This window comes from Hirundo rustica, chromosome 4 (assembly GCF_015227805.2).
Source record: "Hirundo rustica isolate bHirRus1 chromosome 4, bHirRus1.pri.v3, whole genome shotgun sequence".
Classification (NCBI taxonomy): Eukaryota; Metazoa; Chordata; class Aves; order Passeriformes; family Hirundinidae; genus Hirundo; species Hirundo rustica.
In genome coordinates, this window is record NC_053453.1 from 47,412,894 (window position 1) to 47,428,905 (window position 16,012).

Below are 16,012 nucleotides of genomic sequence, written 5' to 3' on the forward strand. Positions count from 1 at the left end.
GAAGGGAAAAGTTACTGATACGGTGGGCTGGAAGAACCAGAGGTTTCTCAGCTGTTGAAAGGAAAGGACTCAACCTGCAGGGAGAAGGAGATTGGAAAGACCAGCATGGCAAGTAGAGAGAAGAGGGCAAGCTTCAAGATTGGAGATGAGGGGGAGATGTTGGAAAATTCAGAAGAGCTGTCACAACAGGTTGGGAAGATACTTCTTTTCTTCTTTGTGAAAACTGTTAAAGTACTCTGATATTTTTTGCAAACAGGGAGAGAGAGGAAAACGGAAGGAGACAGTTGCTGGTGGTAAAGAAGTGTAGAAGACTGTGGCAGGTTGTTAGTCTGGGCAGAAAGCCCATGGTGTGTGAGTGGGCATGGACACTGGGCAGGGAGGATGGTAAAATGCCACACAGTGGGGAAAGGTGAAGGATCTGCTTGACTAAGCAGAGGCAGTTTAACTGGAGCTGGAGACGGTCAAAATGCCTTCTAGTTAGTAGGTTGAAAACTGAGACTTAGTTTCAGCTTTAAAAACAAAAAAGCAAAACAGGCTAGTGGGTACTGTCTGCCTATCAAAACTGATTATTAACTGTGCAGCTGGAAGAGAGGGAGGACATGCAAGTACCATCCCAGGCATGGAGACCTTGTGGAAGCTGTATCAGCAGCCAGCCTTGGGAGCTCCTTCAGCCAACTTGCCAGCAGGACTCCTGAACCCTGTTTTTGCAGAGCGGGTACTTTGTTGGAAGGAGATACTTGATTCTGATTTTCTGCAGCATTGAATGAGTGTAGGGCAAAACTCCTGGTGCAGCTGCAGCATCTTTGCAGGAGTGAATGACAAGAATGCTGAAGTCTGTGTGGACTCTTCTGGGGCTGTTCTGGAAATTACCTACCTGGTGCTGTCTGAAGTTGAGGCTTCTTGGTGCAGCCCAATGTGCATAACTGCATTCCTCTTTATTTCATTCTGTGTGCCACAAAGGCAAATCTGAAAGTGTCCCGTCAATGATTTTGTCCCCAGGATGAAAGCGTCACACAGCTGGGACAAGAGCTTGCCCAGAAGCTGGGACTGAGGGTTCGAAAAGCATACAAAAGACCTCAGGTATGACTTCTTTTGTCTTAGAGGCTATCCTTTGTTTGTACATATTTACTTTTGCAGAAGTGGTAGGTGTTGCTCTGCAGTTACAAGACGTGTACACAACCCTGCAAACTCTAGCAGGCTGCTGGCAACCCTCCTTGTCTTGACCCTCTGACTCACTTTACTTTGATCCATTTCTAACCCCATTGCTGCTCTGTGTCTACTGCCAGGATGTTTTCTCAGTTCCCAGCTGGTGCTGCAGGAGAAATTTCTGACACAGTAGATGCCTACTGTGTTTTTTGCAGGAGAGGAATATGTGGCTTGATCCCAAAGCAGGTTTTGCCTCTCCCTGTTATGCAATGAGAAGGATGGCATCCTCTGCTGCGTTGGAGGCATGGCTGGTTTTATAGTGCAATGGATCATGAAGGGTTCCTGCCCCATTTCTAGGTGTACACTTCTTTGTGGTAGGGGAAGGGCTTGGCTTTGGGAGAACAACGGATACACACTTGGTCAGAAGCTAATTGACACCAGTGGCTGGATCTATAACTTGGCTGTACAAGGAAATGCTGTGGGTGTTTAAATGTGTACCCTGGGATGGAGCTAGAGGGTATTAGGCCACTGCTAGCCATAAAGCTGCTCTCCCATAAAGCTACTTTGGTCATGCATTTTGTTCTCAGGAGCAGAGAACGTGAGTGGGTAGTGGAGGATGACATTTGCATCCTTGGACCCAAGCATGGGGGTGTATTAAACAAACAGCTTGTTCTACCTGCGTAGGGGGACCTTTGTAGCATGAGGTAGGCATCCAGTTTGCGGAGAGCTTTTTAGGGTAAATCTGGCTGAAACACGTTAATCCTTTCCCCAACAAACTTCATGTGTGATTTGCCTGCCCTAAGAAAACTCCTTGATCTTGTAGCAGCTTTCCACACTCAAAAATTATTCTGTCTCAAAGAAAGGGAAGTTTATGTGGAGAAGAAATACTTTTTGTAGCTGTGCACTGTGTTGGCCTTGCTACTTTTTTTGCTGCTGCTGTCATGTTACTCCGCTGAGATGGGCTTAAACCATCTGTATGTTAGAAATATAAAAATTAAACTCCAGAATGCTTTTTATTATTTGAAATTCTGTGATTGGTGTTTTGTTAACACTTTGTGATCTCATGTTGAGTTCCAGCGTTCATTCCAGTGTGGTAATGCCTTCCCAAAATAGTAATTTCTCAAGGAAAAGCAAACCCATCTGTTTCTCAAGGAAATTTTTTGCCTCCTTGTTGTGGGTCAGATGTTCTGAGGTGTACAGAACAAATAAATGTCCCTTTTCAGTGTTGACAGATATGTACTCCTGTGTTGTCACAGTGGGTAGCCTTTTGAGGTTGCTTTTACTTTTGGGTAGTGCTTGGAAAGAAGCCATGTTGTAACCCAGCTTTACCTAGTTTATGAGCATTCACGGGCTGAATTCTGCTCTAAGACCCCTCTCTTTCTTGCAGCAGGAATTGGAAACATTCTCACTACTCAGTAATGGCACATCAATCAATTCATCAAACCAGGTAGAGTTTGCATCCTGTGGTGGTTAATGTTTATGGATTGTGCTACTAGAGTGCTTTAAAATTTTATTTACGTGCAAATTTATAACTGTCTTTTAGGTTTTAACTGTTTTAATTAGTGTTTTCTGCTTTTAAGGGATATTGCCAGAAATTAATTTATTTGAAAATATTTCTACTGATGTAATTTTTTTATGTTGGTAATTAGATCACCAAAGATGGTTATTTTTCTTAGCTATTGTTAATGTTTGCTTTCTCTTGCATTTTAAAGAAATTTTTGTTTTCAAGTTTTGCGTATCTAACAGCAATGTTAAGTAAAAGTCAGAAAGTGCAACTGCTGAAGAAACATAAAAAATGCAGTCCTGTGGGGTATTGAGCAAGGTACATACAAAATCTATGTATTGTTTATATAATCCTGGGAGAGCCAGCTGGGTAGGGCAGTGTACAAATACTAAGGTAAAATACAAGAAATTGCTAGTTTCCTTCTTCTGCTGTGGGAAATCTAGATGCCAACATTCTACCACTGGGCAAAAAAACATCCCAACAAACTAGCACTTACTGTTATTACATGCTTTTTGGTACTTCACAATGCTCCTTAAAACAAATAAACAATAAAATTGTAAACGTAGTAATTTTGTACAGTGAGATGGGATACTAAAGAACTAGTTTACCTCTCACTGTTTATTGATTTGGCTTCCCATCTTTCTAGGAAGGCCAGTCAGTTTTCTTTAATCGTTGTGCCTAGTTTTTAATTTAAAAATCTTTTCCTTTTATAAGAATTGAAAATAGTGCAAAATCCACTGTAGTAGATGCAATATCAAAAGACAAATGTTTTACTTGTGCCTTTTTAAGCTTAAGCTAAAGGCACACATACTTACCTCTATGTTTCTGTAAAATATGGACTGTATTTCCTGCCTTCAGCTCAAAGTCAGCGGTTGTCTTGGTGGAAACATATTCCTGTTTTGAATTTGCTGTAGAAATTTGTGGTTGTTCGATTGGAAAATATGCGAACTAAGAAAAGTAACATTGTGTAAGATCAGGCTAATCAGATCTCCCATGCAGTGGGCTGATTGGTGTGTCCTGGGACTTGGGACACAGTGTTCTTTCCGCACATGAAATACTCCATTCTATATATGGAGTTGCTCACATGGTTGGATATTGTGTAGGCATGGTTTTTCTTTGCAGCAAAAGGGTTTGTTGGCTGCTGAAGGTAAACATGAATAGGTTCCTTGGATCAATGGCCTCCTAAAGTTCATTGGTTTTACTGTTTCAGAACAGAAAGGAAAAGAGTCATATACATTTAGGAGCAGTAAAGAATCCCATGTGTGAAGTGTGGATGTCTTTTTAAAGATTGATTTCTTACAGTATTTTTCCTCTCCCTTTTACTACATCCTCTTTGCAGACTACTTCTAATGGATTGGGCTCAATAGATGACATCGAAACAGGTAAAGATCTCTCTCTCCTCAGACTTTTGTGGCTTCAGTATGATATATGACCAGGCTGGCAGGCTTGAGAGATTCATCACCTGCATTTGTGTCTCTTCCACACACTCCCGACCTTGGTAACTAGGAGAAGGAGAAAGTGGTGCAAAGTAGGAGTGTTTTTCTTAAAAAAACAGCTTTTTATCCAGGCCCAGTGGGAGATGCATCTGGGAGTTAAAAGGGTCTGCTGAGGTACACAGCTCCCTCCAGTTGTGCTTTCTTAAAGCTGCTCTTAGGCAAAGCTTCTGAAACTCTGCTCCAAGGCAAACTGTCCAGATAAAGTGAAGTTAAGGTTGTTTATGCTCTGAGTGTATATGGTCCTCCAAGACATTGAGGTGGAGGAATTGAAAACAGAGGAGTTGGGTGCAGCCCAGGGAGAGATGAGTTCAAGGTTAGGCAGCCAGGAGGAGAGGAAGGAAGATTAACAAGGTTGCTTTTCTCGTGCTGAGAAACAAGTGACCTTAACTCTGCCCCTGTAGAAAGGCTTGCTACCCTGTGTGCTGGAGCACTGAACTTCTGCCTTTGAGCACATGCATCTTTGTTCCTTTGTAAGGTAGCTCTTGTGTGAAGGTAAGTGTGAGGACATACCACCACAAGTAGCAATTGCTATTTTTATAGAAAGAAACTCATTTCATTATTAGGGTGCTTTGGAAAGCTACACGAGATCATGAGACCCAGTTCTGTGAATTAAGGAGAGTTTTCACATTATCTTGCTGTGCTAAAATTAACTGGACTCCTGCTACAGGCTAACAAATGATCGCATCCAGTAAGCTCGTTATCTAATCTGGATTTGGTGTAAGAGCAGCATGCCACTTTTGCTGCAGATCAGGCAGACAGAGCCTTTACTGCTAGGAAATCTTTGCAAAAGATTGCTAGGAAATCTTGCTAGGAAATCTTTGTAAAAGCATTGGAATTATGTTATCCAATTGCCCTGAGAGTGATGTGCCACCAGGACGGCTGTGGGTGCTGGGTACCCTGAGGGTTTCAGATTCAAAGTCTTCTTAGCAAGGGTTTTTGTGGGGTTGGGTTTGGTTTGGTTTGGTTGAAGTCATCTGATTAACTCAACCCAGCCCTGCAGAGAGATCATGGCTCAGATCTGTCTTGGTATGGCGGTTGGTCAGGTAATGCACTAGCGAAACACTGCTGTTTTGGAGAGCGGACCTAGAAACAGTGCTTTTAAAAGCTCTCTACTTGCCCCTTGGGGACAGGCAGGTGTATGGCCAGCTAGGGGGGCTTGGTATGGGAAACTTGGTTCATGGGGGTGGTATGGACAAGCCCCTCATTGACCTTACAATAATACATGGGGCTGAGTGTGATGGCAGGGGCAGAAATCAGCCGGTGTGGGTGTGCCTGTGAGCTATTCATCAAAGAAAGCTGTTTTAATCCTTTAAGATGGAGCAAACAGGGGAATGCAGAGGATGCATGAGCATTCTGTAAGGAGAGTATGTGAGACGTGGGTATCACAGCTGGTGTGTGAGGTCAGCAGATCTGGTGTTCTGAGGAAAGCAGGAATGGGAAAGAGAGATAGGAAAAAAAGATTGGACAGAGTAGAGTGGGAGGAAGTGGCTGAAGGATTTGGGTTTGGGTAGTCAGGGAGAGGGGAGTGGACATCTTCCCTCTTCCACTTGCAAGTAGTAGAATCTGTTTCTGATCTTTTCCTTACTACAGCACTGAGCTGTGGGGATCTCGTGGTCTGCCTTTTGGTCATGCATTCAGTGTTTCCAGGTTTGGGGCCTCTTAGGGTGTGTGAAGGCCACTTTTCTTTCCTTCCCAGTCTGAGTGGAAAATGCATGGCCTCATTCATTCCTCAGAGAGGGTCTGAACTGCTGGATCCTTTGGGGCCCTGTCACTGTGCACCCTTTTGCTCCCCACTGCACGTGTCCTCATCCCTTCCAGCATGTTCTGGACTTCTTGTTGGCCTCTGTAGGGATCTTGACAGTACTCCAGATTTAAACATCTGAAAAATCGGAAGGCACAAGCCATCCCTTTGTACTGCAGGGAATCTGGCCAAGCTTCCAGCCATGAGAAAAGCTGGATAGCTGTCTCCCTGGCCGCTGGAGGTTCTGCACCAAAGGGAGATTGAGATAGATGAGATGAGTCATTGCAAGGGGGCATGGGTTTGGAGATGAGCCTGATTGGTGGGGCAGCTGCAATACTAAGGACATGCACAGCCTTCCTTTGAGTCACAGCCTGTGGGAAATACATTCAGCTGCAGCACTGAAATCCTGTGTTGTATCCCATATAGTACAACGTGTGTTTGCCTTCAACAGCATGCTTGAGGATGTGGAGAGGAACCTGTGTCTGTTCCGTGCCACTTCCCCTGCTTCCCTGTCTTTTGTTGTGGCTCAGCCTCCAGTGCCTTGCACAATCACCTTTGCTGTGGTCCACCCCTGTGGACCATTCACAATGAGTACTAGAGGAAGGGTTGCACCAACTAGGGGTTGGTGCTGTGCTTCTGGTGGAGTTAGAGATAAGGAGGGCATGCCTACGTTTGTCATCTCTTCTGTTGTTTTGTTCAAAACTTGGGGATTTGCTGGAATTGTTAATTTGGTGAGCTCTCTGAGAGGGCACCAGCACATTTGTGGGCCAGCAAACAAGTTGTTTGCAGCCACTAACAGGGTCCACTCACTTGGTCCCTAATGCAGAGGGATGGCCAAGTTCTCCTGGGGGCTGATTGAACAGGCCTGGTACAGACAGGATGCAGCATTTCTTGCTGGGTCAAGTTTTGTGTCTCTGAAGCTTGTCTAGTTTCTTTCCCAATTTTATAAGTCTTTCTAATAAAGCCATTGTCCCTCATTCCAAACTTTGCCTTGCTTTTATAGCCTTAGTCTGTTGCAGTTACAGTGCAGCCAATGGCTGCAGCCAGTGGCTGGAGAAGGTAGCATCTTTGTCTTACTTATTTTCTTTTATTCCAGGACATCTGCACCGGGGCAGAATTAAGGTAGTTTGGGTGCTTGGTTTGAGAACTGCAAATGTAATGCTGCATTTATCAAATTTCTAACATTTGAACTTTTTTTTTTTAACCTTTCGGGTTTTTTTGAGAATAAAATGCTCTTCTGTGAAGAACATATGCTTGCCACCTTAACTTTACTTAACAGAGGTTTATATTGCATGATGGGAACATCTTACTACTTGAGTAATGTACTCGAGAGGGGAAGAAACCTTAGGGAAAACCACCGCCTCTTTCCTGCCTCGGCCCCACCTCACACGAGTTCTCAAGGGCATGTTTGCTGATCAGATGATATTGAGGGGGAAAATGGGTAGCAACCTCCCACTTTTGGACAACAGGAAAGACTCAAAAGCGGGGAAATTACTTGGGTATAGACAGCTGAGTGAGTCTGATGGAGATTTTTGGCACACATTGTTAGCACAACCTGATCTGACCGCAAAATTTCTGACTCTCGTCCCATTCTAAGGACCATGTGTTTATCTTCTTCCGTTTAGGATGCCTGGGGTTTTAGAGAGGGTGTACAAGTAAGCAAGCTTTCAGCTGGGATATCAAAGCTTCAAAGATTGGAGAAGGCAGCCAAATGCATTAGTGAGGAACATTAAAGAAAACACCAGGTGGTGGGTTATAGAGAAATTGTATTCTGTGCCCCTAGCTTTTAGTCCTGTTCATAGTGAATTTGTGGTAACTGCTCAGCCACAGATTTTGTGTTGTTCCTGGTTGCTGTATGTGCTTGCCGATCCTGACAGTCATACTGGGCACTGGCCCTTAGAATGTGTTTCAGCTATTGGCGAGCCATTGGAGAATGGGAACAAAAACGAAAGGTCAAGTACTCTTCAGACTAGAGCCTCTCCTCTCAGAAAATCGGCATACTTGGTTTTTGTGATTTGATGGAGTTGTACAATATTGGTTTTGTCAAGCTGTGCTCTATTTGCCTCCTGCAAGAGGCTCTCCTGGTGACTGGCTCTGTTTCTCATCACAGACTGCTCTATGGACCTGCAGTGCCTCCCAAGTCCTGTGGCCATCCCTGTGAATGAAGGGCTGGCCCCTCTGCCCTCTAACTCAGATGCAAAGGGCTTGCCCACCTCATTTCCTGCTGCCAGCTTGCTCCCATCTCCAGACTGTGTTCCCTTGCCAGTTTCTGAGAACGTGGAAGACTTCACAGATGGCGACATCATTGGGGAAGAGCTAGACTCCCTGTTGGATTCCCTTGCTGAAGGGTCACCATACCCTCTGGTAAGTGTGGGCACTGCGTGGGGTCTGCTGCTTCTTTGTTCCAAATAGTCCTTGGTGGTTCTTATGTTGGATTTTAGTTGCCAGTGTTGCTTATGTGAGCCACCTTGGGTCTGGAGGCAGTATAGTGATTTTCATGTTAGAAAAGCCCTGATGAGAGGTGCCATGGGTTGTCATCATTATTCTTGTGTATACTCAACTGCCTTGTTTCTCAACCTGAGCTGGTTTAAGTGCCCAGCACGTGGCACTGCCTTGCAGACTGATGAATTCAGGTATCCCAACACCTCCTTAGGGATCTTGGTCCAGACTGTTGGCAGTACAGAAAAATTGGAAGGTCTGTGGGAAGTGTGCAGGTGGATTGAGCTGCCAGGTATCCTTTTGCTCCAACTAATACAACATGACCTTCACCGGGAGACTGTTGTTCTCTGTTTCATGGTTTGACCCCAGTCAGCAACTAAGTACCAGACAGCTGCTCACTCACTTTCTTCCTGGCCCTTCCCCAATGAGGAGGATAATTGAAAAAAACCCAAACTTGTGGTTTAAGATAAGAACAGTTTAATAATTGAAACAAAATAAAATACAATATTAACAACAATAATAATAGAAAAGGAGAGAGGTGGAGGAATAAAACCCAAGAGAAGCAAGTGATACACAGTACAATTGCTCACCACTTGCTGACCAATGCCCAGCCTTCCTTGAGTCGTAGTCAGTGACCCTGACCAACTTCCCCCAGTTTATATCCTGGGCATGATATTCTTTGGTATGGAATATCCCCACGGCTTGTTCAGATCCCTCATTTTCTTGTGCACCTGCTCACTGGCAGAGCATGGGAAATGAAAAGTCCTTGACTTAGAGTAAGCACAACTTAGCCATAATCAAAAGATCAGTGTGTTATCAACATTATGCTCATACTAAATCCAAAACGCAGTGCTGTGCCAGCTGCTAAGAAGAAAATTAACTCTGTGCTGGGCAAATCCAGGACATCTCTTTTCAGTCTTTGCTCCTCAATATTAATTTGCTGTTTATCCTCCTTCCTGCTCCCCTGAAGACTCTGGTCCAGGGCACCATTCCTACCAACCTGCCAACAGAGATGCCCCAGTTGATTCCTGTGTTTCCGGGGGGAACTCCACTGCTGCCTCCAGTTGTGACAGCCAACATCCCTGTCTCCACCCCTCTGCCACCTGCCTCCTTTGGCCTGGTAATGGATCCCACCAAGCAGCACTCCTCCTCCTCTGTCCTGGATGCCTTTGAGGCCCCACCAGGAGGAAGTGGCAGCTCCACTTTAGATTCGCTGGATTCCCTGGATCTGCTTCCATACACAGATACACAGCTTGATGCCCTGGACTCCTTTGGGACAAGCAAGGGGTCTCTGGATACCTTGGATTCCTTTGCCATTGGTAAGTGCAAGGGTGATGTGGTTTTGTGTTGCCTTAGCTGTGAATGCATGCTAAAATTATTTCCTTCAATGCTGAGGACATATGTCTTGTAGCTTTCTCTGATGGTGTGTCAGAACAGGAATACAAATGTAGAAGAGAGCAGGGAATTCTCTTGGACAGGGTAACTCATTATGTTTAGTTCAAAAGTAATGAGAAAAGCTGTAGGTATGTAATCCCAGATAACCAGTACCTGCATGGAGTGAAATCTAAAGCGGAGAAAGAAACACAAAGGTGTATAATGATGAGTGATGAGATTTCCGCTTGGCTTTGTGTCCAGAACACTTCCCCTGGCACTATTTGCTGGACTATAATATGATTCCTCCACCTGCCTCCTCAGTGACTCTTTGACATTTTGCACAAAGTGAGCAGAATGATGATGACTGTTCTAAGTGATACAGGACCTTGTTGTTCTAGGCAGAGGCCTAGGTAGGTCCTTCCCGTCTCTGGATTCAGGGCAATGAGTGTCCTTTGGAATGGGGCTCTGAACTCTCACATCACAAGGAGAAAAAGTTGTAGAGAATGGTGGGCGAAGACTTAAGTCCTCTCCTGTTCAGGAGGGAAGTGGGCTTCTTCTTGGTTAACTTGTTCCCAGTATTGCAGTATATTGGCAGCAAAAGTATTTTGAGAACAGCAGAGATTGGTCAATCAGCACTTGAACACTCACATTCACCTCAGCTTTGGGTTGCCGCCTTAGGAATGCCAGTTCTCAGCAGCATAGAGTTGGGTTCAGTAGGATATCTGGGACAAGAAAGCCTTTCCTGGAGTTTTTCCAAGTCTAGAAAGATGCTTTGGGAAGAAAGTACTAAAGCATTATTAAAGAAATAAAGTAAATTAATTTAATAAGCTGTTGTTTGTCCTTTTGTGACTAGAACTGCCTCTGAGAGTGAAATGACTGTTTTTGTTTTGTGGGGCTCTTTTACCCTTCTCTTGCCCAGAAGAAACTACCTCTCAGGAACTGCGACACCCACCTAGCAGCCAAAAACCAGCCCCAGTGGTGAGTGAGCTACTGCCCCGTGCTGATGTCCCACGGTGCTCTGGAGCCAAGGTAGTAGTGATGGTGGTAGTGGTCACATGGGTGATGTAGGTAATTTGGGCCCCTCTTCTTTACCCTGCCCTGGTGAGTGTTGCCTCCCATGTTGTGGGAAGGCAGGTAAAGATTCCCACAGCATCAGAAGACATTTGTTCCCTCTTTGTTTTTGTCTGTGACTCCATATTGCCAAGGTAAACATGGTATGACCAAGGTTACTGTAGGTTCAGCAGGGGATCATGGAGGCTGGGGTCCCACTGTATGTGGCAGCCACAATCAGCTCAAAGATGGGGCAGAGTAAGCCAACTTTGACTTTAGGCTACTGAAGTTCTTTGCTGCTCTCTGCCTCTGTCGAGAGGCTTCTCCAGATATTCTGCCTCTGTCCTATGTCTTGGAGAAAAAGGGGAGGATTAGTAAGCTTGGAACAAAAGTTATTCTTGAGTTCCTGTCACCTGATGGCCTTATTAACATCAATGTGAATATCCCTGAAGATTGGCTGATAAGGAGTTTGGTTTTTTTCTTAGGTTGAGATAAGGTTGATTTTTAAAGTCTTTCATTGCAGAGTAGATTGTGATGGAAGAAATGGGAAGGAGTGAGGAGGGGATTTTGTTCTGTGGCTCGTGATAGAAAACTAAGGTCTCTTACCAGAAGGAAAGAGGCCTGTCTTTGAAGTGAACACACCACAGTGTTCATTCTCTTTGAAAAAGTTGCGTGCATCTCTTCTGGAAATGTCATTTCAGATGTGAACATTTTGATGAGAGAGGAAACAAGACAGGTTTTGAGAGACTGGAGTGGGGCAGGGCGTTAGAGAGGTTTCTTGCCCATGTGGTTGCAGAGCTGAATAGAGAGGTGTGTGTGTTTTCACTCAGGTCAGCCTTGGTGGAGTGAGTCACCCAGCTGTGCCCAAGGCCACTGAGCGCCTGCTGTCCCAGCCAGAACCAGTAATGCCCAACACAGCTCTGCTGGTAAAGAACCCCCTGGCATCTACTCACATTTTCAAACAAGCCTGTCATATCTGCTACCCCAAAACAGGTAATGCATTTGCTCTGCCACCAGAGCACTGGCACAGACTGGGAATTGGCTTTCCCCAGGCTGATGGGGTTATTCTCTCTGGCAGGACCCAAGGCTGGCGATTACACCTATCGGGAAGGCTTGGAGCATAAGTGCAAGCGGGACATCCTGCTGGGCAGGCTGAAGAACTCAGAAGACAAGACCTGGAAGAGGATCCGTCCTCGCCCAACCAAGACCAACTTTGTAGGATCCTATTATCTGTGCAAAGGTGATCTGCAGCGGTTGGTTGCTGGGAAGGGGCTTACCAGAGGAGACAGGGAGGGAAATTCAGTTTGATATTGTCTGCTGGCTCTAGGGTCTCCTGTTCCATCAGTAGCCTATGGACTGGATGGCTCAGTACAGTGATGGGCAATGAGCTGCCACGTTGTGGAGAGCAGGCAGCTTCTAAAGTGGTGGAGCAGAAGAGTTCCAAAGGCTCAGTGAGCTGCTGCGCTCAGTTGAGTGCTCAGAGCTGCTCTGCTGACAGGGGCTTTACTGAGAACCTGCTTCCTGTAGATGTACTCACATTAGTCCCACTCAACCCAACTGCCCCATGGCAGGGCTGTGGTTCTGCCTAGGGAAAAGCATTCTCTGCCTGTTCTTCTGCTCCAGCCCATCCCACAGTGCATGCAGACAATGTGACCAGACTGGTATCCCAAGGCAGTGTCATTACAAAGTACCTAAATGAGGTGGGGAGATAGCAAGAGCCAAGCTAAAATGGCTCTTACTGCTAGGCCTATGGGAGAACTTAATCTGTATGGTTTAAAAGGGGTTAATTAAGTCATGATCTGTCCCTAGCCAGGCACTGAATTAAAGCTGACCTCTTATTTTGAGATGGTTTCCCCCATAGCAGCATTACTGGGGATTGTCACCATTCAGTAGTTTGCATTAACTCCTGGATATCTTGGTGTAGATGAACTTCGGAGGAGATGTGCTGCATCACTGTCTCTTATCCCTGTCTCTCTCTCTCGGAGCCCTAGCTCCGTTTTTGCCTCAGCTAGCTTGAGAGAGAAGCCACAGCTGGAAGGATTTTTTTCCTCAAGGCCTTAAAGATCCCAGAGGCTGCTGGAACCTTTTCCTTTAGAGAGAGGGCACCCGTCGATGGCAAAAGGAAAGAGTGTGCACTTGATTCGGGGGGAAATTAGAGCTTTGCTCCTGTGGTCTTGCCCCTGCAGGGTCCGGAGCTCTGTCCTGGTCCTTGTCCCCCAAGCCGAGAGGAAATCCCATGTGGTCTCCTGACTTTTATCCAGGGGGAAGGGGCTAGAGGCAGGGACAAGCCACTACCCAGTCAGGGACAAGGTGGGAGTGGAACAGTCAGATTACATTCCAGCGTGGGAGGATGGGTGGGGAAAAGGAGCAGGGACAAACTTCATGTTACCTTTTCCAGGGGAACAGTGGATACAGAAGAAATCATTACAAAAGCCAGTATAAAAATGAAATACAGTATAAACCCAAATATTGCACAACAACAGAGATGTCTTTTCCTTTTTCTTTTAGCTCTCGGTTTTCTTGCTTTCAGTTCTGTGTGAGGTATAGGCAGTGGGAGAAGATGAGAGAGAGTTTAGTTTCTGACTAGGCCGCCCTGCCTGTGTGGTGGAATGTGCTGTTTGTTGCTTTGTAGATATGCTTAACAAGCAGGACTGTAAGTACGGGGATAACTGCACCTTCGCGTACCACCAGGAAGAGATCGATGTGTGGACAGAGGAGAGGAAGGGGACCCTCAACCGTGACCTCCTCTTTGACCCACTAGGTGGGATCAAGCAGAGCAGCCTCACAATTGCCAAACTCCTCAAGGAACATCAGGGCATCTTCACCTTCCTCTGTGAGGTACAGTACTGGTGGGAGGGGACAGGCATCCATCATCTCCTCAATATGTATCCAGACCACTGATACGTTGATAGTGGCCACCACAAAAATATGGTGGGATGACTTGCACAACTGGAGTGCTTGCAAAGGATGTCTGTAAACTCTTCAGGAGGGACAGATGAGGAAGGAGAGGCAGTGAGGGTGCCCTGTGTATTAGGGAGTGTTTTGACTGTCTAGAGTGTAGCAATGATGATGATAGGTAGGAATTGGGGGAAGGCCAACAAGGGGGGAGTCTGTTAGAGACTTACCCAGGTTGAAGAGGCAGACAAAATACTCTATAGGCAGATGGGATAAGTCTTGTAATTGTTGGCCCTTTTTTTTGTGGGGGACTTCAACTTACCAGGTGTCTGCTGTAAGTACAACACAGCAGAGGGGAAGGTCCAGGAAGTTCCTGGAATGTGTGGAAGATAACTTCTGAGACAACTGGTGAGGGAGACAACTAGGGAGGGCATCCACCAGATCTGGTGTTTGTGAACAGAGAAGGACTGGTGGGTGATAAAATGGTTGGAAGCCATCCTGGGCCCAGTGATCATGCAATGGTAGAGTTTTCAGTTCTTGGAGTAAGGAGAGGGGTCAGCAGAGCTGCCACTCTGTCACTTCACCTCCTGAAGGGCAGACTTTAGCCCCTTTAGGAGCCCGGTTGACAGAATACCTTGGGAGGCAGTCCTGAAGGGAAAAGGAGTCCAAGAATGTTGCACATTCTTCAAGAAGAAAATCCTAAAGGTGCAGTAGGAAGCCACCTGTTTGTGTGCCCTAGCCAGTGCCCTTCTCCCAGAAGGACAATGAGCATTGTATGCAGATGTGAAGGAGAAAGGAGTAGTTTTCCTCCTTAGCCCTGAAGCTGAACCAGGTGCTCACAGCCTCATGGGATCACCCATCTCTTCCTCCATCTTGAGAGGTTGCTTTGAATTGTAATTTAGCCTCAATTACTTTAGAAATTGGAACTCCATAATGCAACAAACTCCTGTTTGATGTATGTGCAGAGGTACTGAGTCGGTCAGTTGAGAATTGCCTCATATCATCTTAATGCTCTGCAGCACTGAGTTCCCCCATGTTGGCAGTGCATGTAAAGGGATATGTTCTTTGCTGTGAAGTGGCCGTACTTTTATTTCTCCCTTGTTCTTGTTCTGTTGGCTAACAGGGAAAGAATACGCGGTTCTGACCAAAATTTTTCCAACCACAATGGAAAATACTGTTGAGAATAAGCCAAAAAATGTTGTCTGGAGGCTTTTTAGAGACTGACTTGCTTTATTTTAAAGCCCTACCACAAAGTTTTCACCACATTTCTTTCTAACTTTGAACGTTAGAATAGGCTGGCTCTGGTTCTTCTTCCTCCTCTTAGCAAAGTTGCTCTGGTTCACTGCTCTCTAAGATTTTCCCAGTACGCTAATTCTTCTCTTCTCAGATTTGCTTTGACAGCAAACCCCGGATTATCAGCAAAGGGACCAAGGACACACCGTCTGTCTGCTCCAACCTTTCTGCAAAACACAGTTTCCATGACAACAAGTGAGTGAACAATTTTTTCTCCTGATGGGAACAATCTCTCACAAGTCCCGCCAGTTTAACTCCAGGGCTCTGGTCTCTTTCTTCCTTTCTTCCCTATGGGTTCCAGTCATAGGACAGCTCAAATTATGATAAACAGCACTATGGGCTTCACCCTGCATGTTTGCTCCTAGTGCTGAGGGATTTGAGGCATCCACAAAGCCCTTTGGAGTCAGTCTGTTAAGTTTTCCATTGACTTAATTTGTCTTTCAGTTTGGCGTTTACAAAAAGGTCAAAACAAAGATACTCTAGCTCAGGATCCTGCCTCTGACTGTCTGGTAATGAATGTTTAGGAAAACAAGTGTAACAAACATGTCAAGTACACAGTCATACAATTCCTTCAGGTTCCTGGCAACCTGAGATGTGGGGAGATGCTGAACCAGAGGAGTTGGTATCTCTGCTGCCTGTTTTGAAACCTGTCTGATCTCTGAACTTGGACAGGGCAACATCCATGTGCTGAGGGTGAAAATGACTACCCAGGCTTGATAGGGTGGGAGGACAGGGGTTTGCTTTTCCCAGAGGCAATCTGTCTCTCCTGGAGTTGATTTGCTCGTGTCCTTTGCCTGCCCAGTCAAATGTCTGGACGTCATATGTAAGGAGGAGGAGGTGGGGAGGGTTTGATCCTCTGGTGCTTTGTAATTTTCTGCAGGTGTCTGGTCCACATTGTGCGTTCCACCTCCCTGAAATATTCCAAGATCCGTCAGTTCCAGGAGCACTTTCAGTTTGATGTGTGCCGACATGAGGTGCGTTACGGCTGCCTGCGTGAGGACAGCTGCCACTTTGCTCACAGTTTCATTGAGCTCAAGGTCTGGCTGCTGCAGCAGTATTCAGGTGAGTGTGACT

The 16,012-nt window shown here is 45.7% G+C and overlaps 1 protein-coding gene across 11 annotated transcripts in view; it reads left to right on the forward strand.

The window, feature by feature from the left end:
* The window catches only part of ZC3H7B (zinc finger CCCH-type containing 7B), a 51,593-nt gene that overhangs the window by 13,910 nt on the left and 21,671 nt on the right, over nt 1–16,012 (forward strand). For 2 of the 11 annotated variants that reach the window (XM_058420469.1, XM_058420466.1), the window contains exons 6-16: nt 1,000–1,080; nt 2,534–2,593; nt 3,990–4,032; nt 7,998–8,251; nt 9,297–9,645; nt 10,620–10,732; nt 11,581–11,743; nt 11,829–11,990; nt 13,383–13,588; nt 15,033–15,133; nt 15,819–16,000. In XM_058420469.1, the coding sequence (XP_058276452.1) occupies nt 1,000–1,080; nt 2,534–2,593; nt 3,990–4,032; nt 7,998–8,251; nt 9,297–9,645; nt 10,620–10,732; nt 11,581–11,743; nt 11,829–11,990; nt 13,383–13,588; nt 15,033–15,133; nt 15,819–16,000 (1,714 nt within the window). Of the gene's footprint in view, nt 1–999; nt 1,081–2,533; nt 2,594–3,989; nt 4,033–6,983; nt 7,010–7,997; nt 8,252–9,296; nt 9,646–10,619; nt 10,733–11,580; nt 11,744–11,828; nt 11,991–13,382; nt 13,589–15,032; nt 15,134–15,818; nt 16,001–16,012 lie in introns of those variants that run through there. The other 9 variants (XM_040061108.2, XM_058420468.1, XM_040061109.2 and 6 more) reach the window with 9 other exon arrangements.